The sequence below is a fragment of the Theropithecus gelada genome, chromosome 11 (genome assembly GCF_003255815.1).
Source record: "Theropithecus gelada isolate Dixy chromosome 11, Tgel_1.0, whole genome shotgun sequence".
Lineage (NCBI taxonomy): Eukaryota > Metazoa > Chordata > Mammalia > Primates > Cercopithecidae > Theropithecus > Theropithecus gelada.
This window is the reverse complement of record NC_037679.1, coordinates 3528534-3545453: the sequence shown is the minus strand read 5'-3', so window position 1 is coordinate 3545453 and position 16920 is coordinate 3528534. Positions and strand designations below refer to the sequence as shown.

General features: G+C 34.1%; 1 protein-coding gene across 6 annotated transcripts in view; it reads left to right on the top strand.

Moving 5' to 3' along the window:
• The window catches only part of NELL2 (neural EGFL like 2), a 418610-nt gene extending 406859 nt beyond the window's left edge, over positions 1 to 11751 (top strand). For 3 of the 6 annotated variants that reach the window (XM_025401116.1, XM_025401115.1, XM_025401117.1), the window contains one exon: positions 11040 to 11746. In XM_025401116.1, coding sequence (XP_025256901.1) covers positions 11040 to 11090 — 51 coding nt within the window. In that variant the 3' untranslated portion in view covers positions 11091 to 11746. Of the gene's footprint in view, positions 1 to 1581; positions 1584 to 11039 lie in introns of all 6 variants that reach the window. The other 3 variants (XM_025401113.1, XM_025401114.1, XM_025401118.1) reach the window with 3 other exon arrangements.
• Positions 11752 to 16920: the final 5169 nt, after the last annotated feature.

Sequence of the window (16920 nt, the reverse complement as noted above, 5' to 3'; positions counted from 1 at the left end):
AAAAACCATTAGAAAGCTCTTTCTCCTTATTCTCATTGGAAAATAGAGCTCTGTGCCTTTTGCTTCAATGAGAGCACAAATACAATGAATGTAGGCAGAGTATATAGAGTTTGTAGATTAGTGACAATGTTGGAAGCATTCTAATTTGATTATTATTTCTATATAAATTTAATCTTGTGGCCATTATGCTTTATAGTCATAATTTTGTAATTAACACTGAAACTAAATAAATAACCTGAAGGCTTAACAGTAACAACCAAAGAGCAGACGTGTCAGATTTTTCTCAGCATAACATAGCCAGATATCTGTAACTGCTCTGATTTTTTTAAGTGAGCATTTCCATTTTGTAATTTTTATCCTACGGAGCAATTTAATTCAGATTCACTTATTACAAATTCTTACCAGAGTAGGTTGAAGTAACAGGACAAAGAAATATAAAATGCTTTAAGCTTTGAGATGCCATTTTTATCTATTTCAAGCTCAAATTTCTAGTTCTTTCAATCAAAGCAATTTGTCAATCAAGCAAAGCTTTTTGAGTGAACATTTACTGCTGTTTTTATGAAATGCATTAGCAAATTTAAAAGTTACTATTACTAAAAGTTACTAAGAATGTATATGCAATGTTCCTTTAATATATATTTAATATGTGTATATTCAATAGTGCATATCTCGAAACTTGGCACTAATGACTAACAGGGAAATACTTTCTGACATTTAATTACCAAATAGAGTTGAGTCGTCTTACACCCTTAATCTTTCTGTGAGATTATTCTTCTGAGCAATAGTGACAAAAATATATATTGAGTGATGAACAAAAATGAAATATAGCACAGAAGTTATTCACAGTAAGAAAATTGCATATAGTAATAAGCAGGAAAACAATGCAGACTGTTTTCTGGGGTAAAGAATTTGAATGAGCTTGTCATTCACTGCCTTATAAACAACTACTATAATCTCTCAGCTCTTGATAGGAATATATTCCAGCAAGTGTATTTTGATATTAAAGTCATTTCTTCCTGTCAGATAAGTACTGATTTGCAGAAGTTAGTATTAGATACTATTTTCTTTATCTCTTATATGAGTCATAAAATATGCTCAGTTTTGTCAAATTTATCTCAAATACTAATTTTATTACATTTATTTTGTGTTATTTTGAAAATAAAGTTTATGCAAAACAGGCTTCAGATATTGCCTTAGAGGTAAGCATTCTTCACAATTTAGTGCTTTGAAAGCACTATTTTATTTATTACATCTCCATTCTACTCCCCTCTGAGTTATTTGTTTTTAATTGATAAATACACACTGTGTGGGGCATTGTGCTGGTACCAGGTATATAATGATAAGCAAAACCAGACAGAATCAGCCCTGGGAGTTATTCTCTATCAGCTTATTATCTGGTACTCTGTTGTTCAATATGCTAGTCAGTAGCCACATGTGGCTATTTAAATTTTAATTAAAATTAAATAATATGAAAAATTTAATTTCTTAGTTACACTAGCCACATTTCAATTGCACAATAGCCACATATGGCTACTGGCTGTCATATTAGATAGCACACTGTGTTAGGCCGTTCTTGCTTAGATGTAAAGAAATACTCGAGACTGGGTAATTTACAAAGAAAAGGGGTTTAATTGGCTTACAGTTCTGCAGGCTGTATGGGAAACAGTACCAGGGTCTGCCTCAGGGGAGGCCTCAGGAAGCTTCTACTCATGTGGAAGGCGAAGCAGCAGTGGGCACTTCACATGGCAGGAGTGGGAACGAGAGAGAGAGAGAAAGTTGGTGGGTAGGTGCCACACATTTTAAAATGACCAGATATCGTGAGAACTCACTATGGTGAGAACAGCACCTAGGGGATAATGCTAAGCCATTCAAGAGAAATCTGCCCTTATGTTCCAAACACCTCCCACCAGGCCCCACCTCCAGGATTAGGGATTACAATTCAACATGAGATTTGCATGGGGACAAATATCCAAACTATATCACACACACAGAAAACATTTCTGTTATCACAAAATGTTTTCTTGGACAGGCCTGGTCTAGTGGTCAAGAATGTAGTCTCTGGAATCAGGCTGCCTGGATTCAAAGCCTGGTCAACCTCACTAACTATGTGACCTCAGGGGACATTCATTAATCTGTCTGTAGCTCAGTTTGCTGTCCTTAAAAATGGGAACAATAATAGTGCCTACTTGGGAATTGTAATAGTGCCTACTTGAGAAGGTTACTCTAAGAATTAAGTGACATGATCCACGCAAAAATTTCATACAGTGCTCAACACATAGTAAGCACTCAATAAATGTTGGCTGAGGAGTAACTCCTCAGTAAATGAGATCTAAGAATTAGGAGCTAGTTGGGTAGAAAAGGATAAGTTTTCTTTTCTCTTTTTAAAGGTGTCTTCAAATTTAATTTTCTTAGGTTAAAGGAAAAAAGCTTTCTCCACTCAAAAGTTAAACTCTTGAGTCAAAAATGAATTCAGAAGTTCTCCTTTTCGAAATCTTCTAGAGAAGCACACTTTGGTTAGAACACTTTGAGCTTCAAACAACAAAGAGGGAGGTATCCAATTGAGAAATAAGGAGGAAGAAGGGGTTAGGGAGTCCTTTCCTTTAATAGACCATCACTGAGCAGGAAACTGAAAATCAGAAACCAGGGAGCTACTTTAACTCCTAGGGAGACTCTAGATACAATGCTACAGTTATTGAGGTATGGAAGAAATTGGAGTTTTGTAAAGCGATCAAGATCCTCACTTCCTAAATGTTGCCTTCATCTATCAAAAGCTACAAACTTGAAGTTGTGCCAGTGGACCTCTGTTCTAACATTAGAATAGATAACTGGATCTATGGAAAAAATACCTATAAATGGGCAATATTATAATAAAGCTTTTGATATATGATCAGGACTTTGCAAATCAATGGAGGAAAAAAAATTATTTCACAAATAATGGAATGACTAAATAACAATTTGAGGGAAATAACACGCAGTTATAAAAATTATGTTACATATCAAAACAAATTCCACATGGAAAAACTGTTAAGTATTAAAATAAATTAAAATAAAGAAAATATAATTAAATATTTATCAAAATTCTAGAAGGAGATACTTTTTAAAATTTATCAATGATAAAATATAACTGAAAGAAAAGATTAGTGCTTCTATAGATACATAAAATTAGCAAAAAAAAAAAAAAAAAACAAAGTCACAACTACAGACTGAAAAAATAGCTTCAGCAGATTTGGTTTATGTGTTAGATTAAAAACATAAACATTAATAAGAAAAGTACTTCCTGCTGGGTGCAGTGGCTCATACCTATAATCCCAACTGCTCAGAAGGCCCACTTGAGCTTAGGCGTTCAAGGCTGCAGTCAGCCATGATCATGCCACTGCACTCTAGCTTGGGTGACAAAGTAAGACCTTGCCCCTAAAGCTTTTTTAAAAAGCAATTATTTCCCCCATAAATAAATCTGCAAAGGATAAACAACTCACTAAAAAAGTACACCTACTAAAATAAAAGAGGAAATCATTGAGCCTTTAAATAATTGAACCTTAATTGTAAACTAAAATTATAAATAATTATTTTCATATACTATAGTAAAAAAGTTTCTCATAATAATTTATAATGCTGACAGATATACTGGAATTATTATTTTTGTGCACTGTTGATATCATTAAAAAATACACAATGCAACACACTATCCCCACCCCCCATACACACACACAAATATATTGTTCTCTTTAATCCCAGGTCTGAGAATCTAACCTAAAGAAATAAAGTATAAAACAAGCTATATACATGCCAATATACATCTCAACATTGTAATACAGAATTAAGGAAGAAACTAAAATATCCAACAATAGAACAGTTAAATAAATTATAGTAACTTTGTGTACAATGCAATTGTATGATATGTTATACTTATATAATATATTCTAATTATGTATTAGAAGATTATATGTTATTATTCAGCTGATGAAGTGATCACAATGCTTATAATAAAAATTAAGATAAAAATATTATGTATAATTACATATTCACTTTAACTACAAAAAGTTTGAAAATAAAGGAAATGGACTCCTTTAAAACATACTGAAATACTGACAGTAATAGGATTAAAAAAAATAAGTGTAGCTGAAAATTAAAAGTTGACTGTCTTCTAACCTTGATTCTCAAAGGTTAGCATGAAGAGTGGCAAGGACTTCTTTAACAATAAATATAGCCAAAAATAGCAAGGTCTTAAGGAAACTTATTTTACTGTGTCACTATATAAAAATAATTATTTTATGAGTTTTGATAGTAGGTGCTTATTATTCCTAGTAGTCAGACTGAGTTTCAGTGAGTCAGTTTTATTTTCATTGTTATCAAGGTAATATTTATTATAGTGAAATTCACAGTTAAGTATATAGTTTGATGAGTTTGATAAATCAAAATACAGAATATATCCAACAGAATATATCCAACACTCCAGAGAGCACCTTTGGATCCCCTTTCAGTAACACCTACTTTCAGTAGGCAACTTTAACTTTATTTCTTTATAATAAATTCATTTTGCCTTTATAAAATGTCATATAAATTGAATTACACAGTTTGTACTAATTTATGTCTTCTGTGAATTGACCGTTTTATTGCTACGTAATGTCCCTCCTTATCTCTAGCAAGGCTTCTTGACTTGAAATTAATTTTGTCTGATATTTATTTAGCCACACAGTATATTGTTTTGTTCATCTACTTCTAATCTATCAACAGTTTTATATTTAAAGTGTATTTTTAATAGATAATGTATTGTTCTTATTTTTCACCCAGTGTGAAAATCTGTTATTAAAGTGTTTTGTTTATTTACATTTAATGTAATTTGTGACACTGATGGATTTAGGACTACTATTTTGTCATTTGTTTTCTATTTGTCCCATCTATATTTTATACACCTATTTATCCATTCCTGCCTTCTTTTTCTTTAATAACATTTTTATTTTATTTAAATTGTTCTGTTGGATTTTAAACTATAACTTTCATATTATTATTTTATTTGTTGTCCTAGGGATTATACTATATATCATCAAGTTATTATATTATAATTAGATATAGTATTATACTACTCATATAAAATATAAGAACTTTGCAACATTATAATTTTATCTGCACAGCTTTTGTGCTAAAACAGTAATATGTTTTACAACTCTGTTCACTATTAATCCTACAGTTCCATGTTATTATTTTTGCTTTAGTAAGTCTTATGTCTCTTAAAGAAATTAAGAAAAGAAAAATGGTATATTTTATATTTATTCACATGTAGTAATTGCTCCTTTTTCCACAAGGGATATGTGTTCCAAGACTCCAAGTGGATGCCTGAAACCACAATAGTACTGAACCTTATTAAACCCTATATATACTATGTTTTTTTCTATACGTATGTACAGTAAAATTTAATTTACATTAGGTACAGTAAGAGATTGACAACAATAACTAATAATAAAATATAATAATTATACTATAATAAAAATTATGTGAATGTGATCTCTCTCTCTCTCCCTCTCTCTCTCTCTCTCTTTTTCTCTCTCAGAATGTTTTATCATACATTTTACTCATTTGTTTGGGCTACAGTTGACCATAGGTAACTGAAACTGTGGAAAGATAAACTGCAGATAAGGGAAGACTACCATATTTACCATTTCTGGTACTCTTCATTTCTTCTTACGTATTGGAGTCTCCATCTGGTTACATTCACTTCAGCTTGAGTAACACTCCTTAGCATTTTCCTTATTGCAGGTGTGCTAGTAACAAGTTCTTTCAACTCTTAATTTACCTGAAAATGTCTTTATATTTCAAGAGTATTTTCACTGTATATAGAATTCAGGATTGACAGATTTGTTTCCAGAACTTAAAGGTGATGTTCTATTATTTTCTAGTTTCCATTGTTTCTGATACAGTGATCATTTGTTTTTTTATTCCCTTGTATGCAGTATTTCTTTTTTCCCCCACTTTTTCCTTTCATGATTCTCTATCTTTGTTTTTAGTAGTTTGACTATGATGCACTTAGGTCTGATCTCTTTTTTCAGTCTTTATTTTCTTTGGTGTTTGCTGGGCTTTTTGAATATCTAAGTTGATGTCATTTCACCAAACTTGAGAAAAGTTGAGCCACTGTTTTTTCACATATTTTGTCTGCCACATCTTTTTCTCTCATAGTTTTCTGAGACTCCAGTTAAACATTTGTTTAGATGGTTTAATTATCCTAAAAGTCACTAAAGCTCTATTTTTATTTCAATATTTTTGTCTTTGTTTTATGGACTGGATAATTTCTACTGCTTTGTCTTCAAATTTACTGACTTTTTCTTCTGCCATCTCTAATCTGCTATTAGGTTCGTCTAGTGAATCTTTTCCTTTCAGATATTACATTTTTCAGTTCCAGAATTTCCACTTAATTTTTAATAGTTTAATTTCTCTGCCAAGCTTTACTATTTGTTCATTCACTATGACCATATCTTTTTACATTTTTGAGCAAATTTATGATAGATACTTTCCAGTCTGCTAATTACAACATGTGGATCATCTTTGAGTCATCTTCCATTCACTACTTTTTCTTTTCATTAGGAGCCACATTTTCCTGTTTTTCTTCACATGTCTATTAATTTTTATAATATATTGGATATGATGGATGATATGTTTTATAGACCATAGGTTCCATTGGCTTCTTGTGAAAACTGTTTCTCTTCTAGCAGGTTGTAAATTATTGGCCAATAACCTGGCACTTATTAAAGGTTGGCTTTACACCAGTTAGGAAGGTCTGTTTCAAATTTACCTTTAGTTTTAGCGTGAATCTCTTAATCTGTAGGTATTGTTTTACTCCTAATCATGGCGCTTTTGAGCCTTCAATTGAAAGTTTGAATTGTTTGTTTGGTTTTTTCCTTGTATGTTTTGTTGATATATAGTGGTTGCACATATTTATGGGGTACAGAGTGATATTTTGGTACATATGTACAGTGTGTAATGATCAGGGCAATTAGGGTATTTTTTACCTCAAGAATGTATTACTTCATGTTGGGAACATTCAACAATCCTTTCTTCTAGATTTTTGAACATATACAATGAATTATTATTAATTATATTTATCCTACAGTGTTATAGAACACTAGAACTTATTCCTGCTATCCAGCTGTGTAAAAATTTTGTATCCTTTAACCAACATCTTCCTAACCTCCTCTCCCCTATACTCCTCCTAGCTTCTGATAACCATAATTCTTCTTCTATAAGATGAATTTTTTTAGCTCTAACATATGAGAGAGAACACGTAGCATGTATCTTTCTGCACCTGGCTTATTTCACATAATGTCCTCCAAGGCTCATCCATGTTGTTGAAAATGACAAGATTTCATTCTTCTTATGTCTGGATGGTATTCCATTGTGGATATATGCCACATTTTCTTTGTTCATTCATCTGTTGATAGACATTTAGGTTGATTACATATCTTGGTGATTGTGAATAATGATGCATGGGGGTTCAGATATATCTTCAATAAACTGATTTTTTTTCCTTTCGGTAAAAACCCAGTAGTGAGATTGCTGGATCATGTGTTAGGTCTATTTTAGTTTTTTGAGAAACTTTCATACTGTTTTTTATAATGGCCATACTAATTTACAGTCCCACCAACAGTGCATAAGGGTTCCTGTTTCTCTGCATCTTCACCAGCATTTGTAATTTTTTCCTTTTTAATAAAAGCTGTTCTAACTGGAGGGAGATGATAGCTCATTGTGGTTTTGACCTGCATTTCCCTGATGATTAGTGATGTTGAACCTTTTTAATATATGTGTTGGTCATTTGTATGACTTCTTTTCAGCAATTTCTATTCAAATCCTTTGCCCATTTTTAATTGGATTACTTGCAGTATTTTGCGGTTATTTGAGTTCCTTGTACATTCTAGATATGAGTCCCTTGTCAGATGAATAGTTTGCAAATATTTTCTTCCATTCTGCAAGTTGTCTCTTTATTCCGTTGATTGTTTTCTTTACTATGCAGAAGCTTTTTAGTTTGATATAGTCTCATTTATCTATTTTTGTTTTTGTTGCCTGTGCTTTTGTGGTCTCACCCATAAAATATTTTCCTAGACCTGTGTCCTGAAGCATTTGTCTTATGCTTTCTTCTAGTAGTTTTATAGTTGCAGGTATTAATACTACATGTAACTCTTTAATCCATTTTTAGTTGATGTTTTGTAGGTGGTGAGAGATAGAAGTCTAAGGAAAGCTTAAACTGCTTATCAATCCTTTATATCTTTGAAGGACACAGATTTGACGCACTGCTTCAGTGAGCAGCATCTGAAAGCTCTTCTCATATCTTTCAACCTTCAAACTGTGGCTCCCTTGATTTTCTCTTTAGAATCTCTTCTGCAAGTCAAAGATCAGCCAAGGATTTGAGAGGAGTTTGTTTACTGATTCACTTCTTCTTTTATAGATATTTCTCCCTCAATTTCCAGCCACTCTGACAACCTCCAAGCTGTCCTCTGACACCTCAGTGAGATTGTGGCTTACTGCTTTCCTTATAGTTATCTCAAGCTGCACAGATTAGGGAATACCAAGTGGAAACAACACTTGCACAGTACCTTTTCCTTCTTTCAAAGATTGAAACTGTTGTAGTGTCTGCCTGATACTGTCCATTACTTTCAATTGTTATTTTTGTATTTTGTTCAGACTTTGTAGTTGTTAATCTGTAGGAGGGTTAGTCTTATATAAGAAACTATGCTATCAGTAAAACTGGAACCCAAGTAGGGTATTTTATTAGTTGTCCATGCTTCCCTAGTTAAGGAGCTGCCATTGATATGGTTTGTAGAATCCTGTTGTAGCAGAACATATCCTTATGGAATAAGCAACACACTCCTGGAAGATTTTAGAAAACAAAGAGTCCCTTCCTAAGACATACTTACGGGTGCAATACTAATGGTTTCTTCCCCCGAGGGTTCTAATGCTAATTGCACATACTCAATGATGGAAGGCTCCAGAAATTCCCTAATTATGTTTCTGCTCCAAAGCCATATAATTTGAGGAGCTGAAATTCCCAGGAACTGGTACACCCATCACTTTATTGGGCCAATGAATTAGGAAAGATCGTGTGACCTGGTTATGGTCAGAAAACCTGTGCCTCTGAGCCAGCACCTCGAAGTGGCCTTTGGCAGACGGGAGAGGCAAAGGTGGTTCCAGCCTGGGGCATCTTGGAGATTCTGGGGCACAGCTGAGTTCTACAAGTCTCATTCGAACAGTTCTGTCTCTAGGAATATGTTAGGGGCTGGAGATATGATGACAAAACTTTAAAATGCCACTAGAGGTCTAAGAAATGGTTGAGTCTGTCACTGTCAGAATATGAATTCAGCTTAATAATAACTTAGAAAAGATGAGAATAAGTTAAATTGATAATATTCTTCTTGGATATATACTGGCTTTTCCCTCATTTGGTGTACTTTAGCAAAGGCTGGAGTATCAAAATCTTTTCAGGTTTCCTCTTATAGAAACAAAGACACTTTCGATTTTTATCATGTTAAAGTATTATGCATTTCAATCATCAAAAGCCAATTTTCTGAGAGAAACTATATAATGGAGGATGTATTTTAGAGTCAGGCTAGCCTGAGTTTTAATCCTAGCTCTACCATGTACTAGCTGTGTGATTTTGTACATGATATTTAAGCTTTCTGATCTTTAGTTTCTGAATCTAAAACATGTGACTATTAATAGGAATCCCACTGGGAATGCTATGAGAATGAAATTAGATAATGTATTTTAAATGCCTGACAAAGTGTCTGCCACAGAGTACACACTTAAGGAGTAGAAGGATATTATCACCATCACGGTTTTAAAAACGATATTAACATTATCGTATGAGTTAGCTGGTTGAGAAAAGTAAGAGTGCAGGGAATCAATAGAATAGGATAGAAGATTTTTCTTCTTTGTACAACACTATATTGTTGTGACACCTTATATCGAAAACTAATTATGCATATCTGGCCCTTCCCTGCTTATTTATCCTATTTCATCATCACAGTTTTCTTCCCCAACTGAAAATTCTTACCCAAAGCTTTTTTTCAGTTTCTTAACTACACAAAACTCTCCTCATTTCAAAGCCTCTCCTTATGCTGGTTCCTGCACATTTGGCCACCTTTTCATGCAGTCACCAGGTCTCGGTTTAAATATCACCTCACAGAATAGTCTATCCTGGCCACTGACTAAGTAGCTAGTCTTTTATTAATCTCACACCACCACCTAATTTATTTCCTTTTGTCTTAGTCAGTTCAGGCTGCTGTAACAGAATACTGTAGACTGGGTGGCTTAAACAATAGCAGTTCATTCCTCACAATTCTGGAGGCTGAGAAATTCATTTATCACATTCCAAGATCCAGACCCTGGCAGATCTGGTATCTGGCAAGGACGCACTTCCTGTTTGCAGATGGCCATTTCTCATTGTATCACATGGTAGATAGAGAGAGAGGATGCATGTGTTCTCATTTTTTTATAAGGGCACTGATCCCATTCATGAGCGCTCTACCCTCATTCACTAATTACCTCTCAAAGGCTTTACCTCCTAATACCATCACACTGGGGGGTAGGATTTCAACATGTGGATTGTAAGAGGATACAAATATTTAGTTCACAGCACCTTTTTAGCACTTTTCACAATTTTTGATTGTATGTTGGCTTGGTAATTACTAGTTTTCTCCCTTATAAACTGCAAACCCTGCTCTGTGAGAGTAGTGACCATGTCTGCTTTATTTATTAATATATGTAGTGCTTACATAGACTCAGTACGTATTTTGCAAATAAATAAAAGAACAAATGTGATACAGAGGATGCCAATGGGTAAATAAAGTCAGTTTATGACTTCCCACAAATGCAATGGGCATAATAATTGAGTTGGCAATAGTAGAGTTATGAAAAGTGATTGGGCTATTGAATTTTTAGGAATGCAGAAATAAACTATACAGTTTTATTTGTACATACCAATCAATAAATGTGATCATTTACTAATGGCTTAAAAATTCATACTCTGTTTTTCTTTCTACTTTTTTTAAATCTAGAATGGCCACATCTGTTGCTCAGTGGATCCACAGTGCCTTCAGGAACTGTGAAGTTAACTGTCTCATGGGAGATTTCTGTTAAAAGAATGTTCTTTCATTAAAAAGACCAAAAAAAAGTTAAAACTTAAATTGGGTGATTTGTGGGCAGCTAAATGCAGCTTTGTTAATAGCTGAGTGAACTTTCAATTATGAAATTTGTGGAGCTTGGCAAAATCACAAAAGGAAAATTACTGGGGCATAATTAGACCTCAAGTCTGCCTCCACTGTGTCTGACATCACCATGTAGAAGAATGGGCGTGGAATATACACCGTGACATCCTGAACCCTGGATAGAAAGCCTGAGCCCATTGGATCTGTGAAAGTCTCTAGCTTCACTGGTGCAGAAAATTTTCCTCTAGATCAGAATCTTCACGAATCAGTTAGGTTCCTCACTGCAAGAAATAAAATGTCAGGCAGTGAATGAATTATATTTTCAGAAGTAAAGCAAAGAAGCTATAACATGTTATGTACAGTACACACTCTGAAAAGAAATCTGAAACAAGTTATTGTAATGATAAAAATAATGCACAGGCATGGTTACTTAATATTTTCTAACAGGAAAAGTCATCCCTATTTCCTTGTTTTACTGCACTTAATATTATTTGGTTGAATTTGTTCAGTATAAGCTCGTTCTTGTGCAAAATTAAATAAATATTTCTCTTACCTTATAACACATGTGAGTCTGAATATCTTGTTTAATATGTTCCTCTTTTCTACAGATGATTCACTATAAAAATTGCATTCTAGTTCTGCTGATGATAAACTCCTGTTATGCTATTTCCAAATTGAAAGTTGCTATTTCTAAATTTCCAAATTGAAATGATATGCCTAAGTAAGGGATGTGATGGATAACTTAGTTCTTCCTCTCTAGCTCCTCCGTTTCAGCCTTTCCACCCTGCTCTGCATCCTGGGGTGGCTGATCTATACAGACCCTAATAGTGGGTTCCTTTGTCCTCTTGATTCTTGTCTGGTTTCAATTATACTGCAGCAGGAAACACTGCTGGCATATTAGGAAGAGGTAACGTTTGGATATTTATTCTGCTGGCTCCCTTCCTGCCTGGTCACTGCCATGATTTGGTGTGTCACCTTACTGAAGGCTATATCTCTTGAAAGGTACTCCTCTCTGTCTCACTGCCCGCTCCAGGTTCTGATAACTTCTACTGTTTGCATCTTCTGGCTTAGGGATATTAACAGCTCTGGCTATTCTGTCCTTGGGAGGTAACTGTTCAATCTTATTTTCTCTATTTCTAGTCATATCTTTATAAATGGTCCCTTTGTTATACTCTTTAATTAACCAACTTGAGTGTGCCATCTGTTTCCTGCCAGGATCCTAACTGATACACATAAGGAGAGGAGTATGTGAGGTTGGGAATGTCTTCAAGAATTGGTCCTTCATGTTTTGATATAAAATTTTTTTAATCTCAAAGTTAAAAGAGATTATGATATTAATTACATGCTAAATTTTTTGATGCACCAGAATCTCAGAGGGGATAAAAGCAAATGTCCTGAAACTCAATAAAGGAAGCTAATCCAATATTGCCCTGTTGTGTTTTACACTAGGGTGAAAAGGAAATACAAGTACTGTCAAATTAATTTTAGAAGCATAGAGGTATTTTTTTAAATTAAAATGAACACAAGGTGACCACCGCAAGCTACAGAAATGATAAAGTGGCTTTTAACTGTTCACTCACTATTGCTATGGAAACAACCAAGCAAGAGCTGAGTTGAAAGATAATTCAAAAATGTCTTCATACTTTGGCATGGTAATATTTATTGAATGTGTAAAATCAAGTATCTACATTCCCTGAATTTATCATAAATGATTTTTCTGTAGCCTTTTTATATTTAATTTAATTCAACAGAGCATAAGGTTTATTTTTTTATCAGCTGTATTACAATGGTAAATAGCAATTTAGCTTCCAAGAAGATATCTGTTAATTTGAAGTTTTTTCAGGTTATTTTTTTCCTTATATAGCTTTGTGATTTCATATTGGATCCTCCTGAAAAGGTATATTTTGCTCATTTTTATGAGGAGAGTAAGAAATTATGTGTGCAGGAAAGTGTGTGTGTGTGTGTGTGTGTGTGTGTGTGTGTGTGTACACCCATATAGATACATATTCATCATTTAGATATCTTATGTCCTTCTGGAAGGAGAAGCAAGGCTGGAATTTTATATTACAAATCTTTTTGAAATCTTTGTAGGACTCTGGGTATATTGGTGGCTTGCACATCCTTGGTTTATATAGGCCACTGAGTGAAAGAAAACTCATAGTTAAGAAGAAAAGAAGGAAAAAATAAGACTATGATAATTCAGCGACTGGTAAAGCAATACATATGTTCAGACTGAATTTTTTTTCTTCAAGGTTTATTCCACAAATAGTAGATTCCCCAAGAGAATTCCTGTTTTATCTGCAGACCCTGGGCAAGCAGTAATCAATTGTTTCTTAAGAACTTTGTCCCTTGAAAAAAAGAAGGTTAATGCCCTGTTTCTCACTCTGATGATAATTGGCAGAATGCCATGGCTGAGTTATGCCAATATTAAGGGAAAGTGAGAACTAAGAAGCACGAATTTAATTTGAGGTGCTTAGCTCCTTTAAGGGCAGGCCTTGGTGAAAATAGTCTTTACTCCATTTTCTTTATTTCCTCTTTTCTGCAAAAATAAAAAAAAAATATTTAGCTGTGATTCTTTGGTTTAGTAACCTATATAGTTTAACTCCTTTTTTAAAAGACTGCCGTATTGCTTTTTTAGTTTGCCTTATATAATGGTAAAAAGAATCATGCATTTGTTCAATTATACTGCAATATCATGGAACCCTTTCATCCTCCCCATAACTTGGTTATCTATAGCCAAAGTTGAAACACCCTGTAAATTGCCTTTACAAAATGAACGGTATATCAAAGCTCTGAAACAGCAGTCAATACTCTTGAGTGTTGGAGTAGCAGAACTTGTTCAGTTGAATAAAACTGAGGTTACATCTACTGAATAAAAGATGAGCTTCAGTTCACTAAGCGTGACCTCATCTATCAAAGCTCCACAATGCTGACTACTTAGGACTTCCTCTGAAGGTCGGCACATCCCACAGATACCTGCATGGTCCAAGTCCTATTGATATAAATAGCTTAAGGATTGACAATACCAACTGTTCTTAAAGAAAGACTTTTTACTTTCTGTTTTTTCAAATGTAGAGTGTTGTAGCTCAACAGTAAATTTATCTCTGAGAGAGTCATGCCAAAAGCATCCCTGAAGACAATAAGTGGATGCTGTGCTCTGTACCCGCTTTGTTCACTGTGGTACCTGGACAGTCCCTGTCTGCAGTCGCTGTTGCAATGGAGTTGGCTCTTTGTGGTCTTACTGACATTTCATTACTGCACAATTTTCTACCCTAGAATTCAACATTTTCTGTAAAGGACTTGTCACCTCTTTGCAGAATAATTGTCCTTACTTAACAGACCTGCAGGTAGAAAGTCAGGAATTCCTTGGGCTACAGTAGCTCTGGATTGGTGGTGACATAAATAGACAAGGAATAGAACTATTGAAGAACTTTGGAACAGGATAATCTGAGTTGCAGTTTCTTGTATTCTCTCTACTTGCCAGGCTGGGACAACTCCCCTACGTCTTTTGTCTTTGTATTGGTATTAAATAATTGTTCATAGAGATTGTTTGCATGACAGATTCTGAAATTTTTATTTATTCCAAATGATGGATGGCACACTGTGTTACTGCCACCACCAATATATTGCATTTAAAACATGACCTCCTATTTATCTCCAATGTTAGGTGTTTTAGAAAAGCAGCCTGAAATAAAAATATAGTGCTATGTAAAAGCAGAAATGATAGTGAGTTTAAGTTTATTTTTAAGACCTTTTTCTCTTTCTTTCACAAAACCACAGCCATACAGAAAGAAGGGAATAATAATGAACAAAGTATGTGCAGAATGTAAGCATTCGTTTATTGCTGACTCATGAAGTACATGTCCTAATGGAAGGGAAAGAAAATTAACAAATAAATAGATACCATATCAGGTGGTGATAAGAGCCATGAAGAAAAGTTAAGCTGGCTTGGGATGCTGTTGTGGAGAGAGGTGATCGTTTAGGTCGGTTGGGCAGGAAGTCTTCTCTATAATAAAATAGTATTGGGGCAAATACTTGGATGAGGTCAGAGCACAAGCCATTTTCATCCCTGGAGAGAAGAAACTACAAGCAGAGGGAGCTGCGTGCACAGGTCTGAAGTGGAAGCACACTTACATGTCTTGAGTGGAATGAGAATGCTGAAACATGTAGAAGATACTGTCAGAGAAATGACCAAATCAGGTCCTCCAAGGCCATGGTTAGGGATTTGTGTCTTTATTCTTAGTGACATAGGAGGCATTAGCGAGCTTTGAGCATAGCTGTGCTATAATATGACAGGTAAAATGATCTGTCTTGTTACTATGTGGAGAATAAACAGAGGTGGAGTTGGGGGAGAAACGAAGGGTGTTGGTGAACATGTACTCAGGAGGCACATTCATACCACAGAATTTCAGACAAGAGAATAATGGTTTGGACTAGGATGGTAATAATGAGAACCAAAAGGATTTAACATGAAAGAATATTCAATTTAATGAAATGGGCAGAAATGTCACAAAAATGTCAATTCTCCCCAGTAGTTCTAATTTTTAAAAATGTTATTTTAAGGTAATTCTAAACTATTATAGAAAAACAAATGTCCAAGAATAGCCAGGAATACTTTGAGAAAAGATTATATTTGGAGACAGGGGATACTTATCCTATCACATATCAAGAAGGTATAAAGCTATAGGAATTAAGAGTCATTGCTTCAGGAATAAACAATCTGGATAACATGAACATTTTCATCAAAACCTCAGAAACCATCCTATACACATATAGATACTTGATAGAAGATAGAAGTTACACTGAGCGAGGCTGTGAAAATTGATTATGGGAAAACAAAAACATAGACATTGATCATTATTTCATAAAAATAAATTCCACATAGGTGAAAAACCAAAATGTGAAAAATACAATAAGTTTATGTAAAAAAATTAAGAGAATTGTTTTTGGCTTTAGAATTTTTTAAATAAACTCAAAAAGCATATATATATATATGCATGTATATATATACACATATATACACTCACGTGTGTGTGTGTGTATATATATATGCGTGTGTGTGTGTGTATATATATGTACTAAAAAGAAGAAAAGTACAATGCATCCAACAGAAAAATAATCAGAAGCAATACCTAGGTATGCTACAATAAAGGAAATCCCAGAATGACTAATAAGCATATAAAATTTGCTTAGGCTCACTAGTAATCAGGTAAATGTATGTTAAAACCACAATGACACAATTGGGAGAAATGACAAAATTAAAAAGTAATATAACACCAGATATTGGTGAGCATATGAAGCAACAGGAGTACTATGCTTGTACACTATACACACACCTCCAAACCAGTTTGGAGGGTAACTTTGCAATGCGTAAAGTTGAGATGTGCACCCCTCATAACCCAGCATACTCCTAGGTACATGATCTAGAGCTGCACTGTTCAATGCAGCAGCCACTGGCCATTCGTACCTATTAAATTAAAATGTGTTAAAATTAAATTACATTCAGTTCTCCATTTGTATGAGCCACATTTCAAGGGCTCAGTAGCTACTCTGTGACTAGTTACTACTATTGTTGGGCAGCACAATGGACATTTCTATAATTGTAAAATGTTCTATTCAACAGTAGTGATGTAGAAGAATTCTCATACACATGGACAAGAAGATGTTTATAACAGCTTTATTTGTAATAACAAAATACTGGAAACCACTCAAATATTAATCAATACAGTCA